The 17,109-nt window shown below is 46.2% G+C and overlaps 1 protein-coding gene across 1 annotated transcript in view; it reads left to right on the top strand.

Moving 5' to 3' along the window:
- Nucleotides 1-16,587, top strand: part of Rnf130 (ring finger protein 130) — a 100,389-nt gene extending 83,802 nt beyond the window's left edge. Inside the window, exon 8 of the mRNA NM_001290750.1 lies at nucleotides 9,913-16,587. Coding sequence (NP_001277679.1) covers nucleotides 9,913-10,022 — 110 coding nt within the window. The 3' untranslated portion in view covers nucleotides 10,023-16,587. The remainder of the gene's footprint in view (nucleotides 1-9,912) is intronic.
- Nucleotides 16,588-17,109: the final 522 nt, after the last annotated feature.

A 17,109-nucleotide genomic window follows, 5' to 3' on the forward strand; every position in this document is an offset into this window, starting at 1 on the left:
TGAGGAAAGCTTTCTGTGGAAATCCGTGCTGCTTTTCTCCCCCGAGCAGGAACCACGAAGCCTAAGACACAGTGACGCAACAGCCTTCTGACTTACGATCATGAACCTTCTGTCACCTGACCTGGAAGTAGGGCCTGGACCAGTATCCAAGCCTTTAAAAAAAATGAGAATCAGCAGATATTGAACATTACTTTGTCTTTTAAAAGAAGATTCAAGATAATAGATTTGTAAACAACTGTTGAGTCTCAGAACACAGGTTTCCATAGTGAAGAGTTTGGGGGCTGTTTTTGTTGTTTTGAGCCAAGGCCTCCGGTAGTCCAAGTTAGCCTCAACTTTCGCATGTAGACAAGGGTGAGCTTGACCTCTTAAACTCCTTGTCCACTTCCTCCCAGGGATGGTGCTCAAACCCAGGGCTCCATGCATGCTAGTTCAGCACTTAGCAACAGATTGCGCTCCCCAGCCTTTCCTAACTAATTCTTAAGTTTTGTCAAATCTGAGTTATTTAGAGGGCTTATTGAATACCACTGAGCACAAGACTGTCTGCCTTCACTTTGCAATGTTTTTTTTTTTTTTAGTTTCATCAAAAGACGATAACAATGTTTGCATCTGCTTCATCTAACGACCCTGGAAAGCTGTTGAAATGCAATTAAATTTTGATTGTCTCAGAAGGTTACTAGGTCACTAGACTTACAGTGTAGAAACAGTTTTGGCTTAGGCTGAGTTAGGCACAGTGGGGTAGGCAACCAGCATTTGGGAAGCTGTGGTAGGAGGATCCTGGCTATATAGTGAAACCTCATCAAAAACAAATATTTACACATAAGGAAAATAATAACAAATGGAAAATCCAAGAGGAAATAGATAACAGAGAGGGTAATAGTGTGTAATTCTAAGTGATGATTAAAATACTAAAAATGTCTTACCACTTGTATGGTGCCCTTTTTATGGTAGACATCTGTGACCATGAGTCTAGAAAGGCTAGAAGCCAGTGCTCTAGGCCTTTCTCTCAAGAGCATCAAACTGAATTCAAGGAACTATAGACTGTCATGAATGGAGGACAAACGCACAGCCGAGTCAATCAAGCCCAAAGGCATTTCTTTAAAAAAGAAAATGAAATTAACGTCATTTCCTGATCAAGGAGACACCAACACCCAATACTAAGAATGAAGACATATCATGAATGCACACGTCAGAAACTGCAAAGAAACACAGGAGAAATGGTGAGATCCGGAGTTCTAGGGAGGGAGACGGAGAGCTGTTTGATGGCTTTAGAGCTCCAGGCTTGCAGACTGGAAAAGTCCTGGAAACTTCCTTCACCATGAAACATACATAAAAGTGCTCAAGATGTACAAACAGGTTTCTCAATGATAACGACACCAAATTCTGTTAGTACTTTGTACCGTGATTTTTTAACAGTAGCTGTGGGGGCTGGAGCAGCAGCTTACAGCACTGGCTATTCATCCTGAGGACCCGAGTTCAGTTCCCAGCAGCCATGTTAGGTGCCTCACAACTGCCTGGAACTCCAACTTCAGGAAGTCCAGTGGCCTCTCCGGCTTCTTTGGGCATCTGCACTTAATGTGGCATACTCTAATACGGACCCAAACGCATTAATAAAAATAAAACTTTTTTAAAGTAATGATAAAAATAACTGGAATTTTGTCAATAAATTCTGAAGATTAAATGTTGATCAATGTCTTTCGATTTAAAATTGATATGAGAAATAGGAAATTAAGTTCACCAACATCTAAATAATACATTGGACCCTTAAGTTAAAATCATTCTTCAAAGAAACCCCTAAGGTCAGAGTGGCTCTCAACCTTCCTAATGCTGCCACACTTCACTACAGCTCTCCACGCTGTGACCCCAACCATAGAATTGCTCCTTCCTAACTGCAATTGTGCCACTGTTAAGAATTGTAAATGTCTGTGTTTCCCAATGGCTTCTACTGGGGAGCTCTTTGTGATATTTAAGGGAGAGTAGGAAAGGGAAAAGCTTCCCAAGTATTTCTGTGATCCACATAGCATCAGGGCCAGTTGACCACAGCTGAAAGGAAAGAAAGGGGAGATAGGTTATTTAGCAAATATAGATGTGAATATTTGGTTTTGTTTTAATCTATCTGTCTGTCTGTCTGTCTATCTATCTATCTATCTATCTATCTATGGGTGTTTTGCCTGCATGCCTGGTGCCCAAGAGGACAGAAGGAGGCATTGGGTCCTCAGGTGGTTATGTGCTGCCCTGTGGGTGGGAAATAAAATCCAGTTCCTCTGGATGAGCAGCTGCCCCAGCTCCAAAGATCCGGGGGGTTTAAACAAAATATTAGTGGAAAGAGTCTTGATAGCATGTAAATAGGAAAACCTAAGAGTTTGTTTGTGTGTCTAAATCTGTACAGGTGCGTGTGCCTGTGTGTGTGCCTGTCTGCCTGTGCCTGTCTGTCTGGGTGTGCGTATGTCAGTATGTGTGACAATATGTGTATCTGAGTGTGTGGCTGTGTGTTTCTTCTGAAACAGGTTCTGTTGTTATCCCAGGCTTGCTTTGAATTTAGGACAGCCCTGTCTCAGCCTCCCAAGTGCTCAGATTACAGCTGTGTAGTACATACCTGACTCTGGCCATCTGTGGCTTTGTTTCTTTGAAAATGAGTACATTTGAAATAATTGACAGGAGCAGGGGGAGCGATTTTTCTTAATAATTATAGGAGAAAATGCTAAAATTTCCAAGATATTTCGTAAAGAAAATGACCCACAAAACCATGGCTTCCATTCCAAATGAATGTGTTGAATATACAGCAGGATTGAGGGAAAGAAGCGAACAGTGTACATCAGAAAGACAGTAGAGTGTTAGATCTGACACTTCCACTGTCTACTAGGCCTGACTGGAAAAGCCTGGCACCAAGTAGTTCACCGGGGTGAGTGACAAATAAGGAGGGTCCTAGGCAAAGTGTCCTCTCCTGCGTGAGACTTTCAGTCATTTCTTCCCACCATTGGTGCTCTTGCATCAAGAAATAAACAGTAACTGCTTTGCGCTGGACAATGGGGTGGTGTGTGTAGCAGCCCCGCCTCCAGAGCCAGTGTTTCCCTGAGCTTACATAGCACACAGCAATTTACTAAGGAAATGTCTATCACAGATGCCAGATCTTGACTATAGTGCATTTTTAAAATGACCACAAGCATAAGAACATGCTCCTTTCCAACTGTACGGAAGTAGGCCTACTGTGAGTCTCCTACCACACCGTCAGTAGCAATGTTAGCTACTATAGTAAGGCAAGAAAAAGAAATGAAAGGTATAAGTAAAAAGTAAGATGACTAAAACTACCACTGTCCACAGACAACCTAAGGAGAGAATCCTCGGCGCCTACAAACCAGCTCTTAAAATGAATACGCAAATTTAGCAGAATCAGTCACACATTGAGGTACCAAGCCAGGCCCAGTGGCATGAACCAGCTACCCAGGCTGAGGGAGGAGGGCCATCGGACCCAGAGCTCTGCACCCAGTCAGCAAGATCCTGTCTTATTTAAATAATATATCAACAGTAAGCAATTAAAAATGAAATTTTCAAAAAGATACTGCTTACAAGAGTATCAAGTAGACAGCCTGTGAAGGAATAAATCTGAAAGAGACGCAGGGCTTCTACACAGAGAGCTACTGTGCACTGCCGGGACATTCAAGGTGATGTAATAGAAGGATTGTCACAAGTTGGAGGAAGGACAAACTCAGTATTGTCTCATATTAATCTGCAGATCCCTGAAGTTTCTGTAAGATTCTAGGAGGCAAGTGTGAAGAGGCATAACTTGACAAACTTGATAATTTCTAGACGACAAGCAGAGGACTTACAGAGACTGCTAAGCCCATGCAATGCTGACCAGGAGCATCACGGGGTTAACTCCCGAACACTGCATCTAGGGACGCTTTGCAGCAAGAGACCAGCAGGGCCTGTGCAGGATGGCACCATGTCTGCTGTGTCTGCACAGGTGAAAAAGGAATCAAAATTCCTGCCATACTTGAAAATTTGGGCCCAAATGTGAAAGGCTACATGAACAACGAAACTTCCAGAAGGTAGAATTGAGTATCTTCAAAACTATGGGTTTTGGCTAAGAAGCAAAGAATTAATCATGACTTTAAAAGATACACAGGCCGAGGGCTGGAGAGATGGCTCAGCAGTAAAAAGCATTGCCTGCCCTTCCAGAGGTTCTGAGTTCAATTCCCACAGCCTTCAGTAGTGGGATCCAGTGCTCACTTCTGGTGTGTCTGAAGACAGCTACAGTGTCCTCATATAAATAAATCTCTCTAAACACTAAACACACACACACACACACACACACACCGAGCCAAGCAGGTAGTAAACAATTTACTATCAGCATTCAGAAAGCAGAGGCAGACAGATCTCTGTAAGTTTGATGCCAGCATGGTCTACATAGTAAAATTCCAGAGCAGTCAGGGCTAAGTGGAAAGAGACTGTGTTAAAAAAAAAAAAAAATCAATGAATAAAAATGTAAAAAAGGACACAGCAGGTGATGTAATAGACAAGTTGATCCACATTCTTTACTTCCTTGGCAAAAGCAGCTTCCTGCCTCTCCCTGAAATTTGTGGGGTGTGTGTGTGTGTGTGTGTGTGTGTGTGTGTGTGTGTGTGTGTTCAATGAAGCCAGGTTAATGAACTAAGTGTGAACATTCTTAGCCTCTACTCTTATTTGGTGCTAAAGTTTGAACCCAGGGCCTCAGCGTGATAAGCTTGCACTCTACCACTGATCCCCGCTCTGACCAGCCAGGGAGGGAGGGCAGGTCAGATGGTGTCAGCTGACCCTAACAGAAAGTATTAGCTCTTCCCAGCTTTAAAACATGTTTTATGGGCTGGAGAGATGGCTCAGCGGTTAAGAGCACTGACTGCTCTTCTGAAGGTCCTGAGTTCAAATCCTAGAAACCACATGGTAGCTCACAACCATCTGTAATGAGATCTGACTCCCTCTTATGGTGTGTCTGAAGACAGTTACAGTGTTCTTATGTATAATAAATAAATCTTTAGGCTAGAGGGAGCAGGACTGACTGGAGTGAGCAACCTTCATTCCTAGCAACCACATGATGGCTCACAACCATCAGTACAGTTACAGTGTACCCATATGCATAAAAAAATATAAATCTTTTTAAAAAATGCTTTACTACTCAATACTGTTAGATTATATAGGTTGAACTGGAAACCAAGATTCAGTTGTCAAAAATCAAGTATCTTATTTTCTGTCTGGGACCTGACTCTAAGAGGGCCACTTTGTACAGTCAGTAAGTACCTTTGGATTTATTCTGGTTTTAAAAACACAACATATATATATATATATATATTTATGTGTATGAGCAGTTTGCTCCCATCTATGCCCCTGCACCATGTGCATGCATGGCCCAAAGAGGCCACCAGAGGGCACCAGACTGAAGCTCGAGGTGCAGGTGGTTGTGACCCTCCATTCTCTTAGCTGCTGTGGCCTCTGTCAGTCGTCACAGTAGGATGGCTGTGTTCATAAAATGGAACTTCACCCGTAATTCCTAAGGTGTTTGATGTCCTTCTCGATGACATCATAGGAGAAGAATCTCGGTAACCTTGGAACTGGGGAAGATTTCCTTAATCTGACTCAAAAGTGCAAGCTAAGAAAGGAAAAAGTCAGTAAATTAGATTTTACCAAAATTTGGAGCTTACTCTTCAAAATCCATGTTATTAAAATGAAAAGCTTCTTTTAGAAAAGTATTTTCAAAACAATTCTGAAGAAGGATATATATATATATATATATATATATATATATATATATATACATATTTTTTTTTTTCAAAAAACAAAAGCAGGTGGCTCATGCCAGCTCTCAAGGACGAAGCAGGCAGATCTCTAGGAGTCTGGGCCAGCCTAGTCTATGTAGCAGATTCCAGGCTACCCAGGGTAACATAGATCTCCCTGTCAAGAAGAAGGAGATCCGAGGAGTGGCTCTGGTCTAGTGTGCTCAGTGCCCTGGGTTCAAGCCCCAGCACCCACCCCTAGAAAAGAGATAGAATTGTTGGCACAAGCATGGTAGAATGCCTGGTATCAGTAATCACCAGCAAAGGAGGGGCTAGAAAGATGGCACCGCAGTGAAGAGCACTTGCTGCTCCTACAGAGGACCTAGGCTCAGTATACAGTACCCACATGGTGACTCAAAACCATCTGTAATTACAATTCCAGGGGATCCAAGGCTTTGGTCTGATCTTCGTAGGTACCAGACACATGGATACACGATACACACATATGCAGGTAAACACTCATACACAAGCGATGAAAATAGAATCTTAAAAACTAAGAGGAGAGCTGGGGGCGGGGGAGGGGGGCAGTGCACACCTGTGATCCCAGCATTTGGGAGGCGTAGGCAGGAGAATCTGGAGTTCAAGGTTATCCTCAGCTACATAGCAAGTTCCAGGCCAACCTGGGCTACTGAGACTCTGACTCAAAGGAAGAGAGGGAGGGATGGAGGGAGGGGGAGGGAGGAAGAATAGAGAGAAGGGCAAGAAAATGCTTCAAGAAGAAGCCACTCACAGTGAAGGTCTAAGATGCAAAAGGCTGACATGGGGTTGGCGAGAGGCACAGTGCTTAAAGGGCTGAAAGGCAGCACAAACATGGTGCCTAGAACAGGCTGGGATCTCCCCAGGCACCCCACTCCTGGCATTTAACCCAGGAGACAGGAACTCGTGTACTCACACAGAGCTTGGACATTAATGCTCATAGCAGCTTTCAATGATTCAACATTCTAGAAAGATACAAGATAACCTGTTTCCATGGTGATAGGAATAGGCTGGTAAGAGAAAAAGGGATTACTAAAAGATTCCAGGAAATTTTGGCAAGTGTTAGACATGTTCGTTTTCTATAGTCTGGCTATGTTGGTAGGAATATTCGTAAAATCTGTTTTTATAGCTTTATCATATTCATTTTTGCAAGAGAGAGTATGTACAGATATGTGCTGGTGTGCTTGTTTGTGCAGATGCAGAGGCCAGAAGAGCCCATGCAGTCCCTCAGAACTAGAGTTATGGCTGTCATGGGAAGCCTGGCTTGCTGCGTGGGTACTGGGCTCTGAACTCTGGTCCTCATGAGTGTTCAGTGCACGTGTAACCACTAAACCCCGCCCCCACAGAAGCCTTGAAGTTGCAAAGCTTAATCATGTTCATTTTACTTTATTTCCCTGTTACCTTATTAAAACCACAGCAACAAAACAGGAGCCATGCAGAGAAGAAAACAGGACCATGACTTAGTTCTGAGCAGCACGGTCAAATAGTATAAGCACTAAATGTATAAAATTTGCAAAAAAAAATAAGGACTTGGACCATTGTTTATGGGAGAAGGAAGGGACAAAGATGGGAGGGAGGGGGTGGGAATCCTAATGCTCCTTAGTGGGAATTCAATTGAGAATTTGCATCTCAAAATCAGTACCTTTAGGCTGGCAAGATGACTCAGAGATAAAGGCACCTGCCACCAAGCGTGACAGCCTGGGTTTCAACTTCTGGGACCCACAAGGTGGGATCTACTCCTGAAAGTTACCTTCTGACTTCCATGCAAGCTGAATGGTGTGTGAGTACCACCCTCAGCACCCACACAAAAGAAAATAGTTGTGTGTGTGTGTGTGTGTGTGTGTGTGTGTGTGTGTGTGTTTTAAGACAGGGTCTCTCTATATATCCTTGACTTTCCTGGAACTTGCTCTGTTGACCAGGCTGGCCCTGAACTCAGAGATCCGCCTGGGATCTTTTCTTAGGCATGCTGCGACTAAAGGTGTGTGTCACCACCACCACCTGGCACAAAATAAATTTTAAAAGTGAAAAAAGTTAAGTATGTTATTTAAAGCATAAATTTTACAAGAGTCACTAAAAATTGCACACTCTGAAAAAGTGAAGTTGGAGACTACCCTTCAAAACACCTGGTGTCAGCTGGTTTTGTAGATCTGTGCTCAGCCACTGAGGCAGAGGGAGTGGGAGGGATCCCATATGGAACCCTGGACCTCAGGCCTGGAATCCCGGCACTTGGGAAATGGAGGCAAGAGGACTGTAGGTTCAGGAGCAGGAAAGGTGGCTCAGTGGTTAAGGGAACTTGCTGCTCTTCCTGAGGCTCTCACTGCAATCCTGAGCACTCACGGGGTCCCTCACAACTGTCTGTAACTCCTCCATCTTCTAGGAATCATGCGGGCAAACACATGCATAAAATAACATTAATTTTAAAGCAGCTGGTGGTGGCGCACGCCTTTAATCCCAGCACTTGGGAGGCAGAGGCAGGTGGATCTCTGAGTTCAAGGCCAGCCTGGTCTACAGAGCAAGTTCCAGGACAGCCAGGGCTATACAGAGAAACCCTGACTTGAAAAAACAAAAACAAGAAAATTAGTTAAAAAATTAAAGATGATTGCAAGTTCAAGACCAGCATGGTTACACTACATAAAGATGTACTGAACACACACCTCAGATTTCATTAGTGATTAACCAAACCATGTGAAGGTATAGCTTTAATATAAATAACGACTTTTTCATTTGTTGGGGTGTTTGCATGCTTGTGTGGGCAGATGTGCAGGAGAGTGTGTGAGGAGGCCACAGGTCAGCGAAGGCAGTGTTCCTTCATCATTTCTGAGGAGTCATCCCCCTTGCTTTGACCTGGAGCTCGAGTCTTAGACTAGACGGTCTGGCAGAGAGCCCGTGGATCTGCAGGTCTGAGTGTGCCCTCCCAGACCCAGGATTACACTCAGCTTCTTACCTTATCATGGCCCTTAGGCTCTGGAGCACTTTTGCCTATTTAGTCCTAAATTAAAACTTTAATTTTAAAAGCTGTTTTGTTAAATTTAACTTAGTCTATGTTTTCAAGCACATACCTGCTATAACACACATAGAGAGTTCTGATGGCTTGCAGGAGTTAGTTTTCTGGTCCCCAGGATCAAACTCAAGTCACCAGACGGCAAGCACTTCTACCACCTTCTTCATGGTGTTATCAGATCCTCAAAACTCACCAACCAGAACCCCTAGGGTTTCCCAGCTGCTGGAGTGCTGCTGCGGACCCACACCTGCAGGACGGATGTGCAGGGGAAGAAAGGATATGGAGTTCTCCATAGGGTTGTGTCCATAAGAAGTCTTCAGGTTTATCAATGGCACCCTTTCAGAAGCCTCGGGCAGCTGTTTGAAGTGACAGTGATGCTTTCGGGGATCCTAGCCGGGCACTATACATATTTTGGAAGGTTTTTAAAAAGATTTACTTATTTTTGTTTTATGTATATGTGCGCGTGCCACATGTGCCACACCCATGAAGGCCAGGAGACAACACTGGGTTCCCTGTAATTGGAGTTTTGGACGGTTATGAGTCCTGATGTGGGTTATGGGAAGTGAACTCCAGACCTCTGCCAGAGCAGCGAATGTTCTTAACTGCTGAGCCATTTCTCCAGCCCTGGCACTGCACATATTTGAAATAACCTACAAAGGGCTGTGGGTGGGACTCGGTTGGCAGAGTGCTTGCCTAGCACGCACAAGGTCCCAGGTTTGTGCATCTCATAAACCAGATGAGGTAACACAAGCTTGTGATCCCAGGACTCAGGAAATAGAGACAGGGGGACCAGAAGTTCAAGGCCATCTATATTGAGTTCAAGGCTAGTCTTGTCTACATGAAACCCTATCCCCTCCCCTCCCCCCCCCAAACAAAAAAACAAAAAACAAAATTGAAAACCACGTCCGTCCATCATACTTGCAAGGCACAGAGGCAGCTCAAAGGTGCAAAGCGCCTTTGGCATGCCAGAGGCCCTGCGTTCCAGCCCCAGCTCTTGGGAACGCAATCCCTACGTTATTTTCCTTCTAGTGATAAGAGACAGTGTTTCAAAGATGATCAACATTCTCCTCCAAGGTCCTAGCGACCGAGGCTAAGGCCATACTAAGTCTGTTTTTCTTGTTCCTCTTTCAGGTGGGCACGTCTTTCACCAGAACTCCCTGTCGCCACGCAGCCTGGTGTATGAAAGTGAATTCTCCACAATTGAACCTTCTTTGGACATGTATGATGAGAACAAAACCTGATTTTTTTAAAAAGTGGGTTATTGGGGGTCTCTCCTTTTGAGATTTGATTTATGGTCACCTTTCTTACTTTGTATTCCTCTGTCATCGTCCATCTGGGAAGAATGGCAGTACCTCTGGGCACAAGTTGGGGTTCAGGGTTAAATTACAGTGTTCCCCCAAGGTGAGGTTTGATGGCAGCATTATTGCGCGAGTGAGCCTCGTGGTACCACCCAGAGCTGACCACTGAGCATGGGCACCTCAGGAGCCTTGCTGTTTCCAGAGAAGAGGTGGGGCCAGCGGTTAATGGTGCGTTTGTTGCAAATGTGTCCGTGTCCCCAAATAATCGCACGCTGTTCTGTGTCGGGTTGGCATGGGGGTTTTGTAAAATACATTTTGTGGTCCTCACATGCACAGGAAAGCCTGCAGATGAACAGTCCCACCAGTGCAGAGTATGAGTCACGGCTCCTCCCCCCGCTTCCCTTTGTCCTCAGTCTCTTACTGTATGTTCTGGTAAAAGGCCTCTTCCCATAGAGAGTCCTTCAGGAGACGCTTCACCTTCCTTTCTCCCTGTGAGACTCCGACCTCCTGTTGTCCTCCAGAGCTGGGAGGACACAGGCCATGGGGCCCAGAGTCTGCCGTCACAGGATCAGTCATCTGCTTTGTCCCTTTCCTGCATCTGTGATGGGCATGACATAAGATGACAAGGATTTACATAGGCACTGGACATGGGAGGCATCTGTCCCTGCTGTCTGTGGTATCTATGGGGAGGTGACACCAGGAGTCTAGCACAATGACCGCACAGTATCGATAAGGTTAACAGTCATCAACACCAAAATAATTTTGAATGTTTTATTGGGAAGTGCAAACCAACATCCTACTATTAAATACCAAATGGGGCCTCCTCCTTCTCCATCTTGATTGTCCAATCCAGTGCCATCCTGCCAGCCTCAGCACCAACATGAAAGAAACACTGGAGCGCTGGCAACCAGACTTACAGAAGAGGATGCTGTGGCCAGCATGGTGGACACTGGGGACATGTGTGCTCTTCCCACACATCCAGAATGACATCAAGTTAACAGATGAGGAACTTGTGGGACCAGGATCAGCAGAACACCTCCTTTCTGCAGAAGTTTGTGCCACGGTCAGCCTGCTTCTCATCAGAGCTGGGAAGATGTCCAGACCCTTGTTAGGAGAACGCAACACTAGTGTCTAGCCGTGTGCGTGACAACACGACAGACGGAGGGGGACAGGCTCCCATCATGACACTTTTATTGGCTCTATGGGTCATAAGTTTGAGGCACATACATTTCATCTTCCCACGTGTGGCTTCTTCTCTGTCACAGCATCTTGTAACATCCCTCAAGATCCTAAGATGCCTCAGGTGCCCCTGTTCCTGAAGCAGACCCTCAGAGAGCCTGAGTGCTGACAGCCTGTGAGAACGTGGTGGCAGGGTGAGCCCCCGCGCTTGGCTTGAGGACTCGAGGCTGGACCGACATCTAAGGTCTTACCTGCTTTCACTTTTACTGCTTACCAAGGGCTTTTGTCTTTCTTTTTTATAGTCTTTGTACTATAAAAATATTTTTGATAAAGTTTCAATAGATTATCGTTCTGAAAGACAGGTTCTCAGTGAGAGCATTTCAACAGGAGACTAGACTCCCAGGGTCACAGGCTCAGGTGGAAGTGTTTGGTGTGGCGGACCAGATGGATGCTGGAATTGCCATGTTGTCTGAAGCCCGGCCTTGTCTTCTCCATAACCAAAACTCAAATCCCAGCTAATCATTTTCTTCATGTCTAATCTGTCTTATAAAGGCATATACATTAAGTTACAGTCTAGACAGTTACTTTACTGAAAAAAAAAAACAGAATTGTTTGGGGAAAAAAATTAAATTGAGTCCTCTAAAATCTACTGAGACAGTGTTTGAATCCCTGGAAAAACTGGGACACGTGGTCACTGTAGAACAGCCAAGGAGGCAGTTCCTGTGAAGGGATTCACTCAGAATAGCTCTCCAGATATCCAAGTTGACCCCCTTCTCCTGAAAATTGGGGCCACCTTCAACTCAGATCCAGATGTCCTGTCTTTGTCCGGAAGGTCATTGGCGTCTTTGTTGGGGGCCATGTGCTCTGGGAGTACAGAGGATAGCAGCTTCCTTCCAGGAGCTATGATAAGGGGACATGCCACGGAGTCACCCTGGATACCCAGGTGGAGCTGGGTGCCAGCCATTACTGGCTTATGCCATAGAGCACATGCCTATCAGGATCTACAGACACAGGCAGCATCAGCTGTGAACTAGGCTGCAGCAGCTTGAATACAGAGGTTTAAGCCTTTGAGATATTTAGCTTCCTTGTGGAGGGGCCACTCTGGTCCCATTACTTCAGGGAGAAAGGACAGCTGACTGGCCTGGACATCCAGGTATAAAGTCCCCAGAGTGTCTCCAGAAGTAATGAATGTATCCATCCAGGGTCCCACCTTTGTTCCCCTCTTGGGAAAGCCAGGCTCTACCATCAAGAGTTTAAAACTCCCAAGGCCCACTAAGCCTTGCTTTTGAATCAGCCTCCATCTCCTGGACCTTCTGGTTGTTCCCTCGTAAGACACATCCCTGAAAGCCAATCCATCATGAAGCTGAGCCTCTACTTCTCATCTGCTCTGAGGCACGAGAGACTGAGATGCCAAAATATGTGGTCAGAAAGGCATTAAAGCAAAGGTTGCTGACCCTGACTTACTAACTGGCTTGTCTGGTGGGCTTTGTAAGCCTTCCTGCTCTTCCTGCCCTTCACCTCCATGTTCTCCCTCGTCTATGCACTAAATGACACGAAACTGAGGGGGGAAAGCCACTGTCCCTTTGCTGTTCACCTTCGCTCTGGGGGGTCCTTGTCCTGCTGCAAGAAAACAAGACTGTGATTTCACATCAGGGGTCTTCCTAACAAGGGCTCACTGCTCATAAATGTCAAGAAAGTAAACGGCTGAACTTAAAACTGGCATTTCGAAGGGAAAGGCAAGACTGTGGGGTCAGTTTTGTCACCAGCCCTTTTTGTCTTTTTCTTTTTTGGTTTTCAAAATGGGGATTTTCTGTGTAGCCCTGGCTGCCCTAGGACTCACTCTGTAGACCAGGCTGGCCTCAAACTCAGAGATCCACCTGCCTCTGCTTCCCAAGTGCTGGTTTGAAAAGCATGTGCCCCCCACACCTAGCCTGTTGACCGTCTTTTTATAAAGTTCTCACTGTGTATCTGACTGGTGCACCCGGAGTGAAGACAGAGTAGTCATGAAGACTTGAGAGGCTGGGGGTGCATCTCGGCACTCAAGCCCTTCAGTGGTTGGGCATATTTGACTGTCCTGGAAACTGGCATGTTGGCAGCACTCTGCGGAGGGAGAGCAGGTGAGATGAGGGTGAGCCTCAAGGGGACAGTTCCCTGGGCACGGGTGGAAGGGAAGAGTGCAGCCTACCAAGTCTGGGTAGAGACGGGTCATGAGGAGCAACAGGAGTAAGGCAGGTTCCTTGGGCTGAAGTCACCATCTCCGCTTCTGGGCCCAGGGAAGCTCTAGGGTCTGTTTGGGAAAAGAACACTATAAGCTGCAGGCTGTGTGAGAGGCAGAAGGCAGATGGGCCCTGCTGGGGCTGGTATCCTAGCGGTTGGCTTGGGACCAAGGGACCCCAGACTGAGCTGACTAAACGTAGGAAAAAGGAATGAGTGAGCTGTGAGATAGAAGTAGAAGGTAGATTTCTAACCTCGGTGATTGAGTGAATATTAACAGGACCCAGCCCCAGTGATGTCTGCCGGATCCCACATCCTGAGAGGCCCTGCGTCTTCCCCTCCCCAGCCCTGTGAGAGGTGTGTGCACTGGGCGCGCATGCACACCCTGACAGAAGTAGATGCTCAGTGCCAATGATGGTGCCAGCCAGAGAGAAACTGGGCTAGGTACCACTGACTGGGATGTACAGCACACAGAAAAGGCTATTGGAGACTCTGATGTAGAGAAATGATTGTGCGAGGTTTCCCCACTCAAGAAAGGTGGGCCTGGCAGCTCTCATCCTCCAGTGTTCAGAATGGGAGGGCTGTGCCCTTAAACTCAGAGGCAGCGTGAGGAGGTGAGAATAAGGAATCATTCACACAGGGCGACTGTCTTGATACCCACAGCTTAAAACAAGCACCTTTCCATGCAGATCCACTCAGTGCTTACAAACAGTCCATGGGGTTTGAGCCCTGTGGGTGCATCATTTTTAACCTGTCTGGAAAGAGGGAATTGTTTAAGATGCTTAGATGTGGTTGAGATTACGGCCAGACTCTGAAAGATGGCTTACAAGCTGTAAGTGTGGTGTCAGAAAAGGACCAGAAGGAATGCTGGGACTGAGGTGCCTGTGTTAGGACCTTGCTTGCCTGGTGTTCCTGGAAACAGCAGGGGAAAGCAAAGTAGTTGGGAAAGCTGCTCTTGCAGACTCCTTGTATCTATCTGGCTGGCTGTCCCCTCGGCTCTCTGCAGATTCCAGTATTTACAGGTCACATCAGCCTCCTAAAGCCTGAGCGTGAGGGCTGAAGTTTGTGGTCAGGAAGCCCCTTTGTAGCCAAGGAACTCCTGGGCTCTGGCAGGGTTGGTGGGCTCCTCCCTTCTTTATGGGTATTCCCAGAAAGCTGACCTTTGATGAGGACAGGCCAGGTGAGCCCTGGGATAAAAACAGTCACCTGTGTTTTCCAGAGCTGTGACCCCCATCAGTCTGTAGTGACCACAGAGGCAGAGAGAGCTGTCAGCCTTGGCTGCTAAAAGGGTGACATTTCTACATTACAGACACGGTTCTGAGGACCCTAATGCGGCCCTGTGGAAGCTGCTCCTCCTGTGATTATCCTCCTGCAGTCCTCCTAGGCTCGATACACTTTCCTCCCCGCTTTCTTCACTCTGACTTGGGGAAGGAAGAAGAAACACGGCAAAGGGCAGAACAGCCGTTAAACTCTGTGCAACCCAAGCATTGAGATTCCAGGAGTATTCATGGCCTCCAGAGTAACTTAGGCCTCCACCCTGGGATCCATTGGGCCCCTCCTATTGACTCTTTAAGACAGGCTTGAGGTGGCCAGGACCCCATTCCACAGCCTAAAAGTAGAATCTTTCTCAGGCCTTGGTGGAGCCCTCACCCAGCCGTTAGCACCTCCCTCACATCCTCACTCCTCTCCCGAGGAAAGGCTGAACACCAAGCAGCGTCCCCCCCTGTGGTGGCCCTCCATCTCCTTACCTTCCAGCATCCCCAAAACATTTGATGCTGACATATGTCATTTCTCTCCATCTCAACTCCACTTTCTGAGCAGGTACATGCACCTGGAAGGAACATGTTGGCCACCCACAAGCCCACAGCTGCCATCTTAGACCCTCCTCCCAGACTGGCAACAGTTAACATTGTACTGAGCTACATTTTTACAAATTTAACCCAACAGAAAGTGGATTCTAACCTGCTTTTGGAATTATCCTTCATCCACAAATAAGTCTAAATGTATTTGCATTATGATATTAATGGACTTTTCTAATGACTGGAAGGTACTAAACCAAGATATTTGTTCTTAAAAAAAAACCAAAAAAACAACATGTGGGAGGGTGTAACATCACAACTCATATTTTTTCCTTTAGGTAAGCAAGCTGCCCCTGCCAACTGCCACCCATGCTTTATGCCTCCATCAGTAGGTTTGGCCTGGTTCTACACCTAGACCTTTTAGGGGCAGCCACAGCACATGCCACCTCCCTGACAGCCCTGGCTGGCTTGCTGACCCAGCTAGAATACAGCTCTCTTGTCTGGTACTTGGGGTGGAATCTGGTATCTTCAGCCTAGCATGGGAAGTAAGATAGACTCTTGAGTGGCCATACCTCACCCAAGTAAACTGCACCAATGTTGTTTACGGGGACAGAAAAGAGTCCAAGCTGAGAGGAGATGTGGGCGTAAGGTGGGGAAAACCATTGCCCCCTAGACATGCCACTTCGGTAAGAGAGAAATCAGTTTAAATTCTAGGCCCCATGTGTCGCAGTTGTTTTTGACCCTCAGTAGCTTTTACAGACACTCGTAGAAAACACTGAAGTCACCCCTTTCATATCTGGATCATTCAAAGAGCCCCACTCACTCCAGGTTCCTGTTGACTATGCACAACATTTCAGCAGACAGCATACAAAACTATTTTTCTAACCTAAGCACAGGTAACTTGGGGTGAGGAAGCTCAGAACATGCCTTAGGCAGACGGCAAGGTGGGACACCTGGAGGGATGAGAGGGACGCTGTGCACTGGACTTCCTCTCACCAGTGGGTGGTTTGCGGCAGAAGGAGCACACATCAAGTATTCAGATAGCAAGAGTGCTCATTGATGCAATGTGCGACTTCACTGTAGGGGTTCCCCTGTCAAGAATGCAGACATCTTCACGTACAGTGTGAGCCGACTTCTTGACGGTCAGATGTGTCAACCCCCTGGAAGTGGGCAGCACAACTCCTAGGTCCACATGGTTGATGTAAGTATAATTAAGTAGTGAAATTGTCTGGCATGAACCTCTATGCCAATAGTGTACACCTGTATGTGTGGAATTTGCTAATATAACCGTTTCAATAAAACTCTGTTGAGAAAGCTGTTTGTGTCACGTGGAATACTCTCTGTGGTCACTCGTGCTCTTTAAAGGGGATATGGTAGAAAAACACAAATCCAAACCACAGTGGTACCACTTCACACGTTCTAGAAACAGCTAGATGGGGGTTGAACCCTGGCTTGAACTCTGACACACTGTAAGAATATCAGATAAGAAAAGCTGCTTTGAAAGAGTCTGGTGTGCTCAAAAGCCTGGCTTTCAGGGTTAGGGAGACAGCTCAGTAGCTAAGAGCGCTGGCTGCTCTTCCAGAAAACTGGGTTTGATTCCCAGCACCCATGGTGGTTTACAGCCACCTGTCACTCCCATTTCAGGGGATCCAACTATCTCTTTTGGCCTCCAAAGATACTAGGTACTCATATGACATATAGACTTACGTGCAGGCAAAATACCCATACACATAAAACAAAAATAAGTAAAATCTAAACACTTTTTTAATTAAAAGAAAAAGTCAAGGCTAGGCATGGTAGTGTACACCTTTAATCCCTCTACTCAGAAAGCAGAGGCA

This window comes from Mus musculus, chromosome 11 (assembly GCF_000001635.26).
Source record: "Mus musculus strain C57BL/6J chromosome 11, GRCm38.p6 C57BL/6J".
Lineage (NCBI taxonomy): Eukaryota > Metazoa > Chordata > Mammalia > Rodentia > Muridae > Mus > Mus musculus.